The sequence below is a fragment of the Suillus subaureus genome (genome assembly GCF_016647635.1).
Source record: "Suillus subaureus strain MN1 chromosome Unknown BJ212scaffold_31, whole genome shotgun sequence".
Classification (NCBI taxonomy): domain Eukaryota; kingdom Fungi; phylum Basidiomycota; class Agaricomycetes; order Boletales; family Suillaceae; genus Suillus; species Suillus subaureus.
The window spans coordinates 164,257-184,164 of NW_024538587.1; the positions used below are offsets into that span (position 1 = coordinate 164,257).

Here is a 19,908-nt window from a genome sequence, read left to right on the forward strand (position 1 = left end):
CCGCTTGCGATAGTGCTGCCATTTGGAGACAATGCTATTGAGAACATTCTTACTTTATTCCCCTCATCTCGCCAGTCATCGCCAATTTGTGTCCCGCTCTCCAGGCCCCAAAGTCGGAGTGAGCCGTCAGTTGAACATGTGATGATGCGTCGTCCACTCGGCAGGTGCACGACACCGTTCACGTTGCCGGTATTACTTCGCATCGTCTTATATGGTATGATTGTTGTAATTTCTTTCATCTCAGTGACGGGGGAAGACATGGTTAGCGCTCGGCGTATCGACGTCAATGGCAGGTCGTGGACTGTATGCGCGAGAAATCTGGTGCTGCTTTTTAGTTAGGACGGGTTATTTGGCGATGGCTGGTGAGTCGACGGGCATACTTTATGTTATCAATACAAGCGCGCCAGGTATTTCTTACAGGAATTTAATTCCGACCGAGGACGGTTTTGGGACTATGTATGCTGACTCTTTCAGAGATTCGGAGGAGACCTTTGCTAGGATCTGCTAGTAAACGAATGCTCGACATCGCCTGATAGAACAGTATTACTCACAAGACCCACCAACGTTAACACGTACTGACGCTGATGCACTGATGAAGAGGACAGACCGTAAACTGGGATGGTGGATGTTTAGTTTGGAGGAAGTTAAGAGCTTATCATCTCAACCGTTTCCTAATAAGGTGCGCACTCCACGCCTTATCTCCTCATGTACGACCCGTGTTGCCTTGTATCCACATCACGTCATCGCTCCTGGGACACTTAATTTTGGTGGTTATCACAAGCGTTCCGCGCTTCCTCTCCCCTTCTTTGCGTGTCTTTCAACATGTATATGTCTGCAATATACGCAAGGCGCTGCCTGCAGCACGCTTGTCTGCTTGTTGTGCAATATTTGAACACTCATCCTCATGGTATTGCTAGTAGACACCCCTATTAGATGTCTTACCCTGCTGAATCTCGCTCTGCTCATCTAGCACAGGTGTGAGATCTTTCGATAGTTTTATTAGCACCAAGGCAGAGCAGATCAATGCGAGATAATATCACCGAGATCCATCGTCTCGGGTTTAGAAGGCGCCTTGCAAATCCAAATTCCAGAAAACGGACCATCCAATCAGTCGAAGATCTTATTGATGGTTACGAGATTTGAAGTTGCAGGCGGCACAATCGCTGATAATCACAAAATATGTAAGCAGAAGTCTAGAAGCATTTTGTGCTCTCGAATTCGTTGATGGTATTTGTGAGTCACCCTCCCGAACGACAGCTTGCAGTGATAATCGTTGGGTATGTCATCGTCTCATGTCTGGTGTACTGCCTATAAAAACTTCTTGACCATGATTTTTCAGCTGGTGGAAGTCGCGGGCACTGACTGTTGTACGATTCACAACTCAATCATGTATTGATTTTTGTATGAGCAGACCTCCACCAATGCATCAGGGTTATCCTCTGTCATCCGTCTGTCAATTGCTCGCTGGTGCATTGAAGTTCAAGTCTTGCGATTGATATGGGAGTACTCTTTCAAGCAACAAAACACGAGGGCTCTCAGATTCGACTACAAATACATATGCGGAGAACGATCATATACTAATATTACAACGACGTCAGTGTTGATGTCGTATTCACTCTCTATTGACTAGAACTACAGTCAGTCAGATCCCTGGCAGGAAGACGCTAAAGCTCACTAGATAGACCTGGATTCATTTGAGAAAGTCCTTCTCAGTCAGAATGCGACCATTGAGCATCTTTCCAAGATGAGTTGGTAGATATCCCATGCCTTTCCTTCTCATTCCGAACAACTTCTTTAGGGGAAGAAGCTGGGATCGCTTGAACATACATGATGCTCTTGCAGAAGGGCGATTGTCTATCTTGATGAATCCGTCGTGGTCGGCTACCAAGTCCTCTCCCCCTAAATCCGGCGCGTTGAGTCCTAAGAAGCTGCAAGTATGCAGATACGTGTTGTAATCGGAGAAATAGAGTTGGGCCGCAAAAAGGTTGAGCTGGCAGATAAGCGGTTCTGATGGTGTCATCCGTGGGGCCGAAGGAACACAGTAGAGTCGAAGGTCGTCGCATGCCTGCATCGTTTGTATGATGCGAGGAGTGTAGATGCACAGGTGAACTGCCTTGCTCGTGCGGATATCAGGTAGTAGTACGTCCACTTCATTCGGGCTCATTACTACCAGGGTTGGGTGGCCAACGTCACTGGATACAATCCAATTGACGGGCCGCAGATAATCATCCATTTTTTGGATGCCAGGGACAGTCCCCACCGTATGAGCGAAGTCGCGGGTGACTAAAACATTGTGTGCCCACTGATCGCGCTCATCAAATTCAGCAGTCGTGTCGACAAGGCTGGATAGCACTTGAATGAATGCGGGAGAATCTGCGGCAATTTGACCGGACTTCACGAATTGACGAACGTGTACATCCACGTTCTGGGCTGCGGGTTCTACCTTGGGCGGTCTTTCCACTTGACGTTCTCTCTCTACCTCATGGATTACCTCCCTTTCTTGTTCTTCGTCCATCCTCCTCTCGGGAGCTGATAGAATTCCGAGCTCCTCGCACTTCGTTTGGATATCTGGATCGAAATTTTGGGATACCTCTGAAGAACTGCGTGGCGCGTACAATTCCTCTAATGAACGTTCCTCCGGCTGCAACCAGGCTGACATTAAGGTAGAAATGGAAGTGGTAGGGGCTTGCGAGAATTGAGTCCATGCGGAATATCGTGTATTGAAATCCGATCGCTGTTGGATCCAGGATAATGCACGCATCTCAATATCAGTGCAAGTTTCGAGCATCGCCCAGTGCAAGATATCTGACACGTCGACGAGGTCGCTAGCATCTTTCTGAGCTGCCGAGCGAATGCTCTGGTCAACTTCAGCCGGAGCGAAGAACATCACTGATTGCCCATGGCCCAGCTTGCGCATTCGCATGCATCCTTTGACATCAGTCAATATCAAGACCGACAAGCACGAACTCTGGAATCACGAACCTTGCACTAGGCGGTCCTTCGTAACTTTGGGACCAAGCGTGACAGCAGCTCGGAAACCGTAAGGCAGCTTGACGTCTGTTCCCCTCGTATGGGCGTCGTCTAGATATACCACGCATTGGTCAAGCTGCTGTGCGAAGGGGGACGACACAAGGGGTTCGACTGTCCCATCTAGACTGACAACAACCAGTTCATCGTCGTCATTCACGAAGACTGCAGCTCGGGCTTTGGGCGTGGCTCGAAGCCATGCTTCGGCTAACTCCTGATTCCTCAATTCCAGCATCTGCGCTCCCACATCTAAGAGCACGCGGACCTTGGGGGTCTGTGCGACAAGAGAATCAATGAAGTCATGCACTTCTTGGCCAGGTGGTATGCGTTCGTAGGAGTTGTTTTCTGGGCGCAGAAGAAAGGCTAGGACTCGGGCATTCGTGCTGCGTTGGTAGTCAAGGTCGTGCTGCACAATTGAGCTCGGTAGTAAATATCGATTGTCGTTTGTACCAGAAAAGCCGGTTGTGAGATGATTCTTTTCTTGAGCGAGATCCCATCCGGAGCAGGTGAGTTTACTGGGGAATCCCTTGGCTTCCTTGGGGAAGACAACTCGAGACAGGTAGAAATCTACGACTGCCTTGTTAGATGCGAATAGTTGCTGAAGGTCACTGAGCTGGTCTGCAGATTCTGTGTTGATTCCCCTAAGGTTCCGTAGGCTTTCTGGGACGGACTGAAGTCCAAGTACCCAGGATTCATACTCGAGGGCGGGATTATCCTGCTTCAGCAGGAGCTCGAAGCATAATATCAGCTGCTGGGGCGTGAGGCCTGCATAGTAGTATGACATGCACGTGAGGGTGACAGCAACGTCCGGATGGCCAAACTCTGCCCGCAGAGAGGGCATGTCTTTGGCACGGAATGGAACGGCTAACATCGTTCGTTTGGGGGCGAGACCATAGTCCACGCGCCAGCGACGTTCTTTAAGGGCGTACACCAAGATACCACATGCCAGTAGTCCACGCAAGACTAGAAGGCAGGGCCAGACGGTGGTGTGTCTATAGCGCTCCTCCACCAAGCTGGTATAAGTGTTGGATATATTCTCAGTTGCGATGAACTGATGAACTGCTTGTTTGACGCAGAGAGGTGCTTGATCGAAGCTGACGTTTTCGAGTGCCCCGCTGATGACATCCTGTGTGATCCATTGGACTAATTTTTCACCTGCTGTGGGGTGCAGAACTCGAATGAAGGGGAACACTCCATGTGGCCGAATAGACACTTCCGAGTGAGAGGGAAATTCGCTCGTGAGCCGAGTAGCATGCTTTGCGACAAGACTCAAAACTTGTTGTGTAGTCGTCCACCTGTCAGGATGACCCTGAAGCGACCTTTGGAGGCCGACAGTGTACACCAGTTGGTAACGAACGTGCAAAATTTCATCACTTTCGTCCAGGATGTCACGTGTATGATTATCGAGCCACAGCTGAGTCTGCAGTATATCTTCAGCAGCTTCAGACCGAGGGAGCAGCTGACGGTCAACGGCCATCAACTGGAACGACAGAATATGATCTGGCTGCACGACCAAGATGCCCTTGGTGTCCATGCATTCTTGCATCAGGTCACGATACATGTGCACCTTCGATGAGTCGATGGAAAGAGCACGGGAGAATGGAATATAGAAAATGCGCCTCTGTGCAAGGCCGCTCAGTCGTTCAACCAAGAGCTGGAACATCTGAGCAGACAACGACTTCAGGACGATTACTCGGACCAGTTTGTGGCCGTCGGAAAGTGCGGCTGCTGCGAGAGGAACAATCACGTAGGATTTGCCCTCACCCATGTTCAGTTGGAGAGAAGTATTCCCCCCCCTGCAGGGCGATATCATCTCCCGCGCAACCTTCATTTGGACAGGCCGTGCCAAGAACTGACTTTCGATCTGCAACACTTATCATCAATAATGGTGGACGAATGGCTTCTTTCTGAGGCGTACCTGTATTAAAAGCCAATCAGGATACTGCTCGTACCTGTCCGAATCGCATAAGCACAACAGTGCTATACCAGCCACATATATACGAAGGAAAAGATGAAACATGTCCAATACAGGGTCTACGATCCCAAAGGACTCGCTCTGATGGAAAAACGATAGATAAAAAATAAATAGAGGGTACAGCTCCGAATCAGACCGCTCGCATTCTTCATTCTCCAATTCCTTGAAGAATTCGCCCCAGTTTTTGCTAGCGGCGAACATGAACAGCCTTCGCGAGCGTTGGAGTCGCAAAAGTACCTGCGACAGGCAGACAAGAGTCGTACGCCACGCCTTCCCCAAACAACTTCCCGATGCAGAAGCCATGCGAGTGAACAGGAGATTTGGTGTGACTCGAGGCCACAACCCAGCATTATACAACGCATTCTCAGCAACAGAGACAGGTGAGAGGACGTGTACGATAGATGTGAGTGCATCTTGGAATTGCTGCCTGTGAAGAGAATGGTACTCGAGCAATATTTCCGTCGTGTACGGAGCAGAGTCTGGTAAAGCAACAAGCTTTTCTTCGCAGAACATCGATCTGCTCCGGTCGAGATCATTGGCGTAGTTACGGCGGAACTTGTTACTTCCTCGGTCGCGAAAGTTGTTGATAAGTTGTTGCAACCTCGCTGTGACTATGATATCTGGAGATACCAAATCTCCCCGATCAGAATCGGGCAGAACATGGGGAGGCCCGTTCACGCGTATAACAGGTGGGTTTCTAGCGAAGAGGTACTTAACATCAACGGACGAGGCTGACGAAGCAAAATCCAAGTCTTTGAGGTGGAAATCAAGATCGTATTGTGAGGGTAGTTTTGACGGAGGATGAGTGGCATAGAACCGGTTGAGGATATCTTGCAGGACGTTCAAATGCTGCTTCAGAGAACGGTTTGCCCAACAGCTGCGATATACTGGGCGAAGTTTCTCCGACAGTTCGGTAAGATTGTAGCAGTTCGCTTGCAGAATATTCAGTGCTGGAGGATCTTCGCATGGCCAAGCGTCTTGAACTTTGCTGAGAATGAGGTGCTTTTCAGAGCGACACTTATCTTCAAAGGCTGAATGACGACGCCTCCCAAGAGCCTTTTCATCTTCCCAGCTCATTGCAGGTAGGTATCTCTCCTGGCTGGTTTCATAATCTATGACACACGAACCGACGATGGTGTCCAAGATCGCACTGGAAGGTATGAAACCATCCGAGAGATCATATGAAGCGAACTCTGGTGGATCACCCAGGGTGCGAATTTCGGGAACTGTGGCGAAGGCTAGGATTGTCGGGACGAGTGCATGCTCATCCAACAAGCCATATGATACTGAGGCCAAGGTGAAGACGAGTTTGAATGTGTCCTCCTTCGTAGCAGTACGACAGTGGTCGTACGCAGAAAGGAAGGTGTCGTGAAATGGCTGGAGCCAGTATTTGGAGTATCGCAAGCCGAGCGATGATTCACCAATGCCCTGGACATTCTTCCACTGAGTAAACAAACTGAGGATATCCTGTTGCACCGGAAGTCTGCTTGGCCACTGGTGTGCCATGAAGGCAGTATTGAATGCCCTCTCCTCTGCGTTTCTATCGGGTACATCGCGCAAAGCATAGATGGCATCTGCGTTACCGAGCAGAAGTGGAAGAGAAAACTGGTCAGGGTAGACCGCAGAAGCACGGATGGACGCGCGCTCGAGAAGGTGGTCGGTGAATTGCGGAAGATCAAGTGTAAGATGAAGGTCTGAAGATCCTTCTGAGAAAGTTGAAAGCTGCATGCCATAGTCTATAATAGATTTCGCAGCTGGATGAAAACCGTGGTGTTGAGCGAGGGATGCAAGACATGACCAAGAAACATTCTGCATCTTCTGAAGATGTGTAGGATACCAGACGCGCATGGTTGACAACGAACTTATCTCGCACAAAAGATCTATATCGCGATGGCGAAGCTTCATGAAAGACCGGCAAGCCGCAGAGTGCAGGAGATGCAACGCCTCCTCTGTCCCTGTTCGACCCGTCAGAGGATCCGGGAGACAGCCGCTGGTAACAGCATGGAGGAGTGCCTGATAAAGCTTATTCGTCAGACCTACAAGCCCAGTGAGACAGCATAGATCTGTGTCAACCCTGTACAGGTGGTACGCCACCCGGGCACCTTCAGTAGTAATGGTAACTTGGACGTGATGCTCATCGATAGTGTATGAGATACGACCGTCTGGAATGATGACGGTGCGGGGGTGCTCGTCCATGAATTGTGACTTCGGACGCATGACGAGTTGATTGACCAATCCCAACATCGTTCCAGTAGACTGGATGTCATCAACGACCATGTTGCGCATGTTACGGGACTGCAGTTCCCCATCCTCGTCGATAAAGAATTCCAGACCATATCGAGGCAAATCTGCCTTCAACAAATGAGTGTTCCCGGGACCTCTGTTACATGTAACCATGATGCAGTAGGCATCCTCCAGAGGACGCATTCTCTTGGAGATCATGTCCCACGTGTGGCTACGTATGTCGATGAGAGTGGCACCGTCGGCATTCTGCAGCGTTGAGGGGCCCGAAACAGAAAATCGCAGGACCCAATTTTCAGGTGAAGACTGCCACGCATGTTTCGCTGGCCGAATCTCTATTTCGTCTGCGTCCAGGTTGAGCCAATGAGTATGGCCGTCTATCAAGGTCGTCGGTAGGTCCCCCATAAATTTCTGGCTCGGAATGAGTTGAAGGATAGGCGAGCCTTGTTCAACATGCTTTGCGCGGATGATGAGATCGTTTGGGTCGCGGAGAGCGAAAGATACCTTCATTGACGGGCGAGTATATTATTTTAGCTGCTGAGTGATGACAACAAGGGTGACTGACCTGATGGCCGTAGGGGTTCCCGCGTGTCGCATACTCCATTCCAGGAATATCAGCTGGAACTATGTCCAGAACTTGCTGCAATTAATGAGTCAGCGTGCATTAACAGAGTCGCAACTTTCAAAAGCTAACATCACCGAAGGTTGTCTGATAGGTGGGATGTTGCACTATAATCGACGGAAGCCGACCCAACGGCTTGCCATCAACAAGCAAACACCCATCAACTAAGTTAAAGTGCACAGCTTGCGGTGATTGAGAACAGGAAGGCGCAGTCTGCGTCACAAGCCAACGAGAACTCGGAGCTGGCAGGGCCCTCCAAGGAGTTCTTGGTCTGTAGCTGCCCCATATTTCTTCCACCGCACAATCAAGACCCTCCCTGTGAATCTCTACAAATTGACGAACAGAAGCTTCTAGTGCGTGACAGCATCTCTTGTCCCGCTCTAGCAGTAGCCTGGAATGTTGCGACAGATTGCCCAGTTGGCTTGGAGTATTGTCGTAAATCATGACCGCACAGTACGCAAATATCTTGATATCGTCATTTGATGTTAAGAGCAGCGAAGGATCTCCGTCGACATCAAAGGTGCTCCGACAGGTGGCGGCCATATCACGAAGACGTGCTTGCAAATCCCGACTGGCCTTCTCATCGTCGCTGGCTTCCATTTTCCGTGAAAGCTGCCTAAGCAACGTAAAGGTCGCTGTTCGTATCCTCCGAAGCAACAAATATCCTCGACTTTTGATACTCCCTTCCTGTGTCGAGGACAAGATACGGCACACAATCATGATGATAGTGCTTATCGTGATACCTTCCAACCAATTTTCTTCGACGCTTGCCATCAAAGATTCCAGCTCTCCGAGCAGTGCGCTAAGGAAGGGTGTACTGTTCAGCTCCTCGTGCCACGGAAGGCCCTCGTCAGATGAACGTGGGCCAACCTGTGAAACGGCTTGGGCTAATAACAGATGGACTTCCTCGCATCGAAAATTGAGTGTCCTCGCACGGAGTTCGCGTAACACATTCATCCATTGCAGTAGCGGTCCACTTCTTAAGGTTCCGAAAGCGATAAATTCGTGAATGGTCATATCATTGTGACAATCCGCCTGGTTGGCGATGACCTCGTTTGAGGTATGTGATGTTCCTGCAAGGTATTGTTGCGAAACATAGTACGGTCCCTTGGGAAGAAGGAAAGTGCACAGTTTGTTGGAATCCCAGTGCAGCAGGGAGCCGGCTATCCATGCTTGTGTGGTGATATCAAAAGGCTGAAATACGAGACCGTTGTTCACACAAACACAGTCGGCAACCGTGGGAACATTTTGGTAATGGTAATGGCACGTAATGAAGGGTTTAGCATCTGACGCCAAAGTCAGCCTTTGCCTTGGATGGCATTTGCGGTATTGCCGCAAGGCGCCATAATTCGGCAGCGTGATGAAGGGAGGAGTGGACAAAATCTGTTCTGGAGTGCAGATGTCGACGAGTATATGAAATGTCATAGATCTCCACATGTCGAACGCGATGGGGCATGCTAGCTCGAACACAACGACGATTGCCTCTTTTTCGTACCGCGGTAACGGCCACTCGTGAACTGTAATGGTCATGGATCGCATCTGCTCCTCCAGGGAACATTTAGAACACCACCGAACGTGGTACTCATAACCCCAGGAGTTGACACGGTATTCATGTGATAAGCTTGCTGCGCTTGTCTGGAGGGAAGCGTACCTCTCGTTGAGGGTCCGAAGCTCGACCAACTTCTTCTCCCGCTCTTCCCGAGCATCCGCCTCGATTTTCAGCTTCAAACTCTGCAACATGGATGACTGGTAAAAATACTGCACTGCGAACGATTTGTCATCGTTGGTGGACGAGAACACCGACAGATGGTCGGAAACCTGGCAATGGCGCATTTCTAAGTAGGCGCGCAACTGCTTCAAACGATCAAGGGCTGAAGGTTTTCGGATCAGGAGATTCTTCCAAAGGGTCGATGGGACTTCGGGGGGATATTTTGCCAAGAGTGGGATTTGTTTAACAACGACCTTATCCATGGCTACCCAGAGCTCGAAAAGAGTGAGAAGCATCATTGACATATTCTCCGGGTTTCCATCGTAAGCTTCCAGCGCTCGGGAGGAGTATGCAGAGGCACACGCCTCAATCGAGATGCATGCGGATCGATGCTCTGCAATGAAACGCGCGCTACCCAGTCATCGATCCCTGATCTAACAAGCGTCTCGAAGTCTATCAGGGAAAGGGATGGTTCTGCAGCATGAGCAGCTATCAGGAAGCTAGCGTCAGCGTCAAGGAAATCATCGATTGTCCCGCGTGCGCGGTGGCTGAGGTTGAACGGGGTTGATGGGTCAGACGAATGCTGGTTCAGCAAAGCTTGGCGTATATACTCTCGACTGGTGTTCAAGGAAAGCTGAGTATCCTGCAAGATCGAGAGGGTCTTGGGAGCCCAAGGAGGTGAAGTCTGCTGCACGTCCTGAACAGATCCCCATCTTTCCTCTAAGACACTCTTAACGTCACCCGTGACCTTAACGACCATCTGTGATAACTCCGGAGAAGCAGAAGTTCCAAGTTTGAAAAGACGGCGTGCAATCTTTGCTGACATAAAGTGTAGGATGTCGTTCGACAAGTTGTGGTCGATGGCGAGGGTCGTGACCCTAGCCATCAAGAACAACATGAATGATTTATATGATGTTCGTCCGAGAGCGTTGCGTTCCAGAGTCGTCTGTAAAGCAACGCGAATAACAAGCCAAAGCGGAGACCGCCTCCACGGCAATTTCGCGTTGTTCCACAGCACATCATCTCCGATGCGCTTGCGGATGCGAGGAACATCAGCGATACTCCCGAGGCCACGAAGTATACCGGTCAGGAGTTCTGTGATATACCGGGGATGAGTCGTATCCCTCTCTTCAGGAATAGTGGAATCAGCTTTTGTGCGCGTTGCTGCCGCATCAAGGACGTCATGATCCATGCAAACGAGAAAATTCGCCAGCTCCGCAGAAAAGGTAGCGTCATTGACAATCGTGTTTGGAACCGCAATAGCAGGTCCAGGATACGAACAGATCAGCTTTCCCTTTGCGCCCATCACTGCGGCGGGGTCAGGAGAGATCTCGAACGATTCGAATATAGTCTCAGATTCAAGTTTTCTCATGACCACTGCAGCATTTTGCGCGCGAATCATAAATACCAGGACATCTTAAAATGATACTCAGCACATGGGGAAAAGTGCAAATAAGATGAAAATAACAGACCTTCGTCGTCCATGGCATTGATCTGAGATTCAACTTCCTTTAAGGACATAATGCTGAATCTGATTGAATCTCGGAGGTTCTGAAGCATTTTAAAGCTGCTCGCCCAAAGCTGATGCTTATCGGACGGCAGATCGTTGTTGAAGGCTTGAGCAGCATCTAATACCGCCTGAGATAGGGCCAAGTCGTTCTCAAGGGTATGGTCGCTTGCTTGCGGCAATTTGAGGGGACAGAAAACATGATTGATGATATATTCCAGACCAGATTGGTCCGTTGAAAGCTCAGACATGTTGTTAGGGTAAAAGAAGAGTGCAGTGACGGTGGAATTCACCCAGGCTAATAAGGCTCCCTTAAGCGCTTGTCCCCCCAAAGTCGGAGAAGCACCAACATGCTACCGGAGGTGTGTCATTGATATGATAATTGAAGCTGTACACGGGCATCCGCTTGAAGAACGACTCAGATCTCAAACAAGATCATGCCTGCAGGCACGAAGGTTTAATGTACCGTGGAAAGTAACATACTGTGAAATCTGCTGATCAAAGTGCGTCAACTTCTGTATGATTTGCACTCACTAGTTTTGAATATTCAGCCTCAACATTCCTCAATCAGCCCTCCATCCTAGCGACATACTCCATATCATCGGCACAGACCTTCCTCCAAACCTCTCCACTGCGCCTCTCATATCTTCACGAACCATGACAGGCTGCGAGATTAAATTCATCAAGCGTCACCTTCGGTCTAGACCGACCCTAATGTGACAAGGATGCCTCGTTGCTGCCTCGACACCGTCCAAATATCGTAGGTGTCCTTCTGCACCAGATCTTGCACATACGTCGGTGTGGCACCTTCTGATCTGTTACGAGAGCACGCAACACATTAGCGAAAGCCCTGTTTCTCCGCATAAGATCCTATTTTGAGTGATGCGCTGATCACTGTGTAGAACGATAACACAGGTATAAGGTAGTCTCTGGGGTCATCTGAAGAGATAAGGACAGCCATACACGTTACTATTGTGTCCGTTGGGTATACACTGTTCAAATGACAGTACGTATAGTTACCCTGGACCAACGTACACACTTGGGATGTTGGATCCGTAGGGCGGGAAATGAAACCTTGAGTGCGAATACCGAGCGATTCGGAATTCTGAATATAACATTCGTTAAAAGTATGTATCATGAACTACTGACTCGAAGACACAGACCAGAGAAGTCTCTGACACGGGGCATATGCCATCCTCGCAAGTCCGAGAAAGTGATATTTAGATCAATTCAATTCATTACTGATGTGCGTTGCTGCAGCTGATCATTGACATAATTGACCGATGCTGAGCGCACACTCATGTGAAATCCAAATCATCCATGCACTTACCACGCTACCCCTGCTCACGCGCCATCCGGCGAGATCATTGCTAAAGCACACGCCGCCGGGTGAAGTAAAGTTCATCAATGATATCAGTGTTCGTGTTTCCGCTGCGACGTGGCACAGATGTAGGTCATCAGGACATACGAGAATTGTGCCCTTGAGCCTGATGGAGGACAACGTCAGCAATCTCAGATGAAGTTCACGCCTGGAGGCACGCTAGACGATTTTGATTCACCTTGAAACAGAGCCTGATAGAAGTCGTGCCTTCTGTATTAGGCAGAGCCTCCACAGCTGCTAGACTGTGTGCGTCCGAGGCGAGGCCTAGGCACTACTTCTGAGGTGCAGCGTGTTGAATGAAGAAGTTGAATCTGGTTGTCCTGCGCAGTACTTTGCGTAGTGACGAGCATCAGCGTGAGTCTGGAAGTAGAAGAGCCGACTTGGCCGATGATAAATTTGATTTTCGCACGACTCCGTTCAACAAACGATCAAGTAAACCTTATCGCTTGGCCACTGGCAAGGGTTGGCCCATCGGTCTACTGATATCCAGATTGCACGACAGTTTCGTCTTTGATTCTGCACTGATTGCTTCTCGTCCGACGCATTGAGTATATCGGCTGGCAGAGGGACGATTGAGCTCAGTGAGCTGGCCTTACATCAGTTCCTCTCGCCAGCCGATATGCGTAGCGCGTTGGTGTCGCACGCCGCACTTCTCCTATAGACATGGCCGCCATGTCATGGAGATGATAGCAGGCTCTGCCATCGCACGTAGCAGCGAATGGCAAATTGCTTCAAAACTGATCTAGACACTTGAGGATATAGGCGCTAGCATCGATGATCGCAAACAAGAGACTCCAATCTTCTTCAAGTGCTCGTTGTCCAACCTACAACACCGCTGCTGGCATAGTGGGTAGCAAAATCATTGCGTTGGTATATACATCTAAGTTCTTCTGACCTCCTAATCTTCCTCGATACCCTCCTCTTCCTCCGCAATAAGTCTCTCTGCCTCAAGGGCAGCCATACATCCACTCCCCGCACTAGTAATAGCTTGTCTGTACCTCTTATCCTGCACATCACCAGCAGCGAACACGCCCTTGACACTTGTCTGCGTCGTTCCAGGGACAGTGATGATATAACCATCGGGGTCTGTTTGTAGCTGTGAACGCACTAGGGCCGTAGCTGGCTCATGTCCAATTGCATAGAACAGTCCGCGCACGGGGAGATCGCGCTCTTCGCCTGTCGTTACGTTTTTAATGCGGAGGTTCTTGAGGAGGTCGCCGTCGCCTTGACATTCGGTTGCGACGGTGTTCCAGAGGATGCTCTGTGCAAGCGTGTGAGTTGTAGTAAGTGGTGGGTATGAGGATAGAGGGAACGTACGATCTTGGGGTTATTCATGAGGCGCTTGGCCATAATTTTAGAAGCGCGGAGTTCGCTACGGCGGACCAGGACGTAGACGTGAGAGCCGTACTTTGTCAAATCTATTACAATGTAGTGATTGGCCTTTGGTATGACAACGAGAGGAAAGTTGGGAGATCTTACACGTAGCTTCTTCCGCTGCAGAGTCACCACCACCGATAACAGCTAATGGTTGATTCCTGAATATAGGGACGGCACCATCGCAAACTGCACATGCGCTGATGCCACTTTGCCAGTATGTAACCTCGCCTTTGAGTCCTAGCCTCTTCGCGCTCGCACCAGTCGCTATGATAATCGTATCAGCAGTTTCTGGTTCCTCGTATTCCTGACTCTCTCGCCAGTAGCGAAATGGGCGCGCAGAGAGATCGATCTTGGAAACGGTCTCTGTAATGATCTGGGTGCCGAAGCGAATAGACTGCTCGCGGAATTTGTCCATAAGCTCAGGGCCCAGGATGCCGGACGGAAAGCCGGGGTAATTCTCGACTGTGGTGAGAGAAGAGATATAGAAAAGACACGGGTGGAATAAGGCGTGTACGTACCATCTGTGGTCGTCGTAAGCTGACCACCGGCAGCGAAACCATTTGCCATGAAGCCCTCGAAGAGGACAGGGTTGAGGTTCGCGCGCGCGAGATAAACGGCGGCGGTGTGACCTGCAGGACCTGAACCGATGATGACCTGCGCATGGGTGAGCGCTGGGGAATGATGGAACCGAAATGAATGATACGGACGACTTTTGAATGCATTGTCGTGCTCTTTGGAACTTTACCGTTTGTGAGCGGTGCCATTTTTGAGTACGTGCGATCTGGAAGGGAAGCAGATGCGGCTGCGAGAGGAATCGCCCGTAGGCCTTTCAGAAAGCGAAATCGAGAAGACAGCGTGTTATAAGTACAAGCTAAGAATTCGGTCGTGCGAAATTACTAATCTAATCTGATCCCAGGGCCGGAGCCCGAAACCAAGTATTAAAGTCGCGACCGAGGGTTGGTTCTGCACTGTTCCTCTCGTCAAATTCAAACCATTCAAACTCACTATCGAATTTAATGTATATCAGTAGGATACGAGCAATTAATGGTGCCAGCGCACTCGGGCTAATGCGCAAAGAAATCGCTTAACCTGAATGGTCTTGCCAGCGGTCAACTTGACTTAATTCAACCCACTCAAGTTGTGCAACGTCATTGAATACAGTAGATGTGGTAACTTGACCTCGTTCTTCACGACAGCCTGCAGGCAAGGACTACTCAGGTTAATGGAATATCGCGAATTTGACCAGGCCTCCACTATCTATTCATACTAGGGGAGATTCCACTTCCCTTCCCCGCGTGCAATGCTCTCAGCTGGTATGCTGAAGCTGCGCAACACATATGACCTCCTCTTTACATGGTCCGATGGTCGCCAAGCCAGATTTATTCCTTTCTTCCTCTAGCTAAGCGGACGGGCTATTTACCGTGGAAGACCACTAGCGGATGGTTACGTAACTTGGTGATCTTTTAAATTCGTTGCTAAATTCATTTCATCATGCCAGTCATACAAGCAACGCTCCACTGAGCAGCATTTCTCGGTTTCAAGGCCAGGCTGCTATCCAGAGCATGACATCGAGAAACATACTGTAATGTTTCGATCACGCGAGGGTTTCCGAACCACAACAGTAGAACTCGGTAAATACAATGGTCAACATCGCTTGCCCCCTCAAGTAATTATGCACCCTACGCAGCATCCGGCTCGCTGCTCATTCTCGAACTCGACATCAAAATCAACTTTTCCAAGTACTTCCCTCTCTCTTGTAGTTGTTACGTGCTTGCGTTCGTTCGTTCCCTGCACTTTGTCATAACGGTCATCGAGTATCTTCTGGTCGTAGTACGCCCAATGCATGCACGAAATGCGCTTCTTCTGTTCATGCGTTGTCAGTTATGCCACGTGCAGCAATCTTTCGACTCACCCTCTCCTGGTACTTCTTGATCAATCTAGCTATATGGATAAATACCTCCTCCACATTGCGTCCGTTCTTGAGCGATACCTGTATGAATGCTAAATTCATTTCCTCTGCGAGTTTGTTTCCCTCTTCCACGTTATCTGTCAGCCATCTAGAGAACCTTAGCGCAATCCAACAGTCTCACCTTCCCAAGTCACTTCCATCCACGTCGCTTTGTGTTCGTCCTCAACCCTTACCGCCACGAGCATACCAGGGATAGGGTTTGTTGCATTGTCTCTTTCATGTTGTTTCCTCCTCACGACCCATCCATAATTTTCTTTCGCCAGCTCCAGCGACTTGCGATTTTCGGCAGAGTAAATGAAAAGGAACCCATCTCCTTGCTCGATGTATGCGCTCATGAGGTCTTTCTCACTATACATATCTCATGTCGGCCGATGTTAATAGGAACGAAACGGAGACATAACGCACAAGTAGTGATCTGCATCGCCTGGACCGAGGGTGTCGATTAACTCGATCGTTATTGGTTCGCCGTCGACTATGCATTCCCTGATGCGGGCTGCGGCGCGAATTAAGATCAGTAGATGAATAAATAGTGTTTCTGTCCTGTCGGACACTCACGGAACTTTCTGTTGTCATTCGGATGCTTGTCAGCTTGCGTTGGACAGAACGCTTTTGCTATTTTGGACCTTGCACCAACTGAAAGTTATCAGAGGCACTGGTATTTCAGATGAAAAAAAGGACTTACCGAGAGGACTGACGAACACAACTCGATACATTGGTAGAGGCACGGAACGGATTGCTTGCTCGATACCAATATCATTCTGTATGGGCTTGAATGGCTCGGTGAACTTTGACACCGATGCATTGCCTCTGCTTACCCGCAGTTTTAGGTTTTGCCTTGGCTCGTGCGAATGAGAGTGCATATTTTATAACCAGATGACTTGAAGTGGGGTGTTGAAAATACGCCACTCCATCAGACTATTTGAGTGGTAGTGGACAAAGCAGCGCGGCGGAGGGATGGAGCGCAAAGAGGTGTGGCAAGTGTCTTTGTTTATGGTCCACAGCTTCATGGTTGTAACTCCACATGGATAAGCATGGTTTTCGATTGTGTGATGATCGTGTCCTACAAGCTATCAGTCAGACCTTACTCGGTTCCTTCGAGCAACGTCCGAATTCCACCCTTACGGCATTCACACGAGAAGACCCCAGGGCCCAGACCCTATTCGACATGGTCACTTCGGTTTGATGCTGCAACCATCGTCGAGCGGTATATAACGGCCTCAACATATCCTTCTTCCCGCACGTTTCTCTTCTCTTACTCTTCGAAGTTTTACCTTCAGCTTTGTCGGTTCGATCTTAACATGTCTGAAGTCTTTTCGTTGTAAATGCTGTGAGGGTGTTCGGATCTTGTTGGCTCAGGGTTTGAAGTTGCTCGAAGGAACCGAGTAAGGCCTGACTGATAACAGGGTACCACTGGCAGCAACTGGTGTGTCACAGAACACGGGCCCCCACTGCGGCTGGTTTATAAGCCGTCATGTGTATGAAAGGACAGGCAGCTGTGCGTTTTCCCTTGTCGATTTCTCGGGTTTGTGCCCTACACTCAAGTGCGTAGCTTCTTTTTTGTGTTTTTTGTGTTTCTAAACTCACTTTTGCACCTTCCGTGCACACCATATGACTAGGCTAGCCACCAGTATCATTCCCAGTGCTTCTCGTCTTGCGTATCTTGATACTTATCGCACTCCTCGTCGTAGCACCCCTCAGCAGGCGGCCTGTTCCCAACCGTCGCTGAGACTCACCCTAATCTTTAATGTCTCCCTCCAACATCGAGAAGCTAGGGCCGCACTACCAGCCTCCCGAAGCAACTACCGAAAAGATTGTAGCGTCCCCAGAAGAGAGTTGGCCCACAAAAGATTTTGGTCTTATACCAATCCCGAAAAGGCTCCAATACGATCCCCTCAAACCTTTTCACTTTGGCATCTTTCTCAACGTTTCCTTTGGGTTTGCCAGCACATTCAGTATGGATTTCTTTGTAGATGATGAATGGATGCTAATGGCAAGACAGCTGTCGCTAACTTGTATTATTGTCAACCGCTGTTGAGTATGTTGTTGCAAAGAGTTATTGGCTGTGCGTGTCTCTGATCTGAAATTTGTACATAGTCGAATTTTCGAAATCATTCGATGTTACATATGAAGAGGTTTCACGGTGTGTTATTTCGTCTGTTTCAATGAATCTGGGCTAATAGTAAGTATGATTCGGTTATCAAGCATCCCCACCCTCATTCAAGCAGGGTAAATGAACTTATCGGTTTCCGATGGAACGTTCACGACTTATTATCGTGGTCCAGGTATTTAGTGGGATTACTTTTGATATCCCCCCTCGGCGACCTTGTTCGACGCAGACAACTGGTGTTGCTGCTGGTTGCAATATCCACTACTCTAACGATAGGTTTGGCCGTGACCAAGAATTTGCGGGTCTTCGAGACCTTGTCCTTCTTGATCGGCGTTGCAAATGTCACTCCCCAGATCTTGATGCCCCTAGCTGCAGATCTGGCCCCACCTGAACGCAGAGCGTCTGTATTGTCTGTGGTAATCTCAGGTCTTGTGCTAGGCGTCTTGATCGCTCGTGTCTTGGCTGGCGTCATAGGTAATTTTACAACCTGGCGTGCAGTCTACTATATGTCAATTGGTGTCCAATCACTCGTTCTTATCGGCGCCTACCTGGTGCTTCCTGACTATCCATCCAAAAACCGTGATATGACTTACTTCCAAATCCTATTTTCGATGGCCAAGTATGCGGTGACGGAGCCACTTGTGATACAGGTGGCCGTTATAAATATTGCATCCAGCGCCTGTTTTGCCAGTTTTTGGGTCACTCTCACCTTCCTTCTCGGAGGTCCACCCTATTACTACTCCACGTACGCACATATCCTCTGACTTTTTACTGCCTGAATTTGAGACCATTTCCAGTCTCAAAATTGGTCTATTTGGTCTCGTTGGCATGCTAGGCGTGCTTGTTGTACCTTTCTCAGGACGTCTCATTGACAAGTTGGTTCCTTGGTACGCAACTTTGACAGCCACTGGCTTGCTCCTGGTTTCCCAAGCCGTGCAGACTGCTGCAGGTGGGATCAATGTTGCAGCTGTCGTCATCGCATGCTTCGGGCTTGATGTTGCGCGTCAGGCCCAGCAAGTGTCTATGACCACTCGGGTCCTAAGGTCAACATATTTGTTTTTCCGTGGGGGGGACCGCTGTTGACTCACAATAATCATGCCACAGCATATCTTCCGCCGCTCGTGCGCGTTTAAACGCCATTCTCATTCTATCGGTGAGTTCCGCAGTGTGTTATCAATTGGTGTGTTGTTAAGCAAGATGCCACAGTTGTTCATCGGGCAGGTGATGGGCACGTCTGTTGGCACCCACATTTTCGTGCAACACGGATGGAGAGCGTGTTCACTATTAATGCTGGCGCTCCAAGCCTTCTCAATTGTAGTTTTATTGCTGCGCGGTCCACATTGTCCTCGGAAACGTTGGTTTGGCTATGAAGGGGGACTCGAGGCACGCAAACGTGTTGTCTTGGAGAGGGAGAAATCACGGAGTGGCGAGGGGGGAACAGTGGAACATGATCCAGAGGCGTAGATGGAGGCACCGATGCAAAATGGTGAAGGTCTGCAGTCCGATACAATGTCATAGACGTTCATCTTATGATCTGAGGAAGCTTGCTCACAGGAAGCACGGCGACGGTAATGCAATTTACCATTGAGACCACTGAAAATTAAGGCCGCATCAGGCCCCCGGAAGCTCCCCCATATGTCTGTCCGCAAAATAGCAGATTTCAGACCGAAAATTGGCCAAATGTCTGTCCAAAAATAGCAGATTTGTCGAGTAGAGTCTGTCTTTTCGTTGTGAATGTCGTGATGATGTTCGAACGTCCAGACTTGGTTGGCTCAGGGGTTGAAGTTGCTCGAAAGAACTGAGTAGGGTCCAATTTAACTGATAGCAGGGTACCAGCAGACCTCAATGTGAAAGCTTCTAGGCGCATCCTGTCAAGAAGCATTCATTTGTCAATGACGTTCGAGTCAGCTTGTCTCCCGTGATGCATGATGTATGAGATCTCGGTGGTCCTAGCCGTGTCTAATAATACCGTCAGCTCTATGGCATTCGGACTT

At 49.3% G+C, this 19,908-nt stretch overlaps 4 protein-coding genes across 4 annotated transcripts; 1 reads left to right on the plus strand and 3 right to left on the minus strand.

Annotated features, from left to right (window-relative positions):
• Positions 1-1,690: 1,690 nt before the first annotated feature.
• BJ212DRAFT_1484001 (uncharacterized protein) lies at positions 1,691-11,331 on the minus strand (the record flags this gene model as incomplete). The annotated part of the gene is made up of 7 exons (XM_041340718.1): positions 1,691-2,928; positions 2,983-4,891; positions 4,946-7,747; positions 7,809-7,883; positions 7,938-9,838; positions 9,877-10,989; positions 11,046-11,331. 7 exons carry the CDS (start codon positions 11,329-11,331, stop codon positions 1,691-1,693), a joined length of 9,324 nt encoding a protein of 3,107 aa, XP_041189645.1.
• Positions 11,332-12,893: 1,562 nt separating this feature from the next.
• Positions 12,894-14,709, minus strand: BJ212DRAFT_1376448 (uncharacterized protein). Its single transcript, XM_041336487.1, has 5 exons — positions 14,546-14,709; positions 14,357-14,492; positions 13,941-14,300; positions 13,779-13,879; positions 12,894-13,722 (listed from the first exon to the last, which is right to left on the minus strand). The coding sequence occupies exons 1-5, from the start codon at positions 14,600-14,602 to the stop codon at positions 13,360-13,362; spliced, it is 1,017 nt and encodes a 338-aa protein (XP_041189646.1). The 5' UTR covers positions 14,603-14,709; the 3' UTR covers positions 12,894-13,359.
• A 629-nt stretch (positions 14,710-15,338) lies between these two features.
• BJ212DRAFT_1376453 (uncharacterized protein) lies at positions 15,339-16,875 on the minus strand. The gene is made up of 7 exons (XM_041336488.1): positions 16,623-16,875; positions 16,490-16,574; positions 16,363-16,440; positions 16,213-16,300; positions 15,929-16,155; positions 15,751-15,872; positions 15,339-15,701 (listed from the first exon to the last, which is right to left on the minus strand). Exons 1-7 carry the CDS (start codon positions 16,665-16,667, stop codon positions 15,501-15,503), a joined length of 846 nt encoding a protein of 281 aa, XP_041189647.1. The 5' UTR covers positions 16,668-16,875; the 3' UTR covers positions 15,339-15,500.
• A 676-nt stretch (positions 16,876-17,551) lies between these two features.
• On the plus strand, positions 17,552-19,378 carry BJ212DRAFT_1484003 (major facilitator superfamily domain-containing protein; the record flags this gene model as incomplete). The annotated part of the gene is made up of 8 exons (XM_041340719.1): positions 17,552-17,759; positions 17,807-17,842; positions 17,902-17,947; positions 18,010-18,033; positions 18,090-18,659; positions 18,712-18,957; positions 19,019-19,067; positions 19,121-19,378. 8 exons carry the CDS (start codon positions 17,552-17,554, stop codon positions 19,376-19,378), a joined length of 1,437 nt encoding a protein of 478 aa, XP_041189648.1.
• Positions 19,379-19,908: the final 530 nt, after the last annotated feature.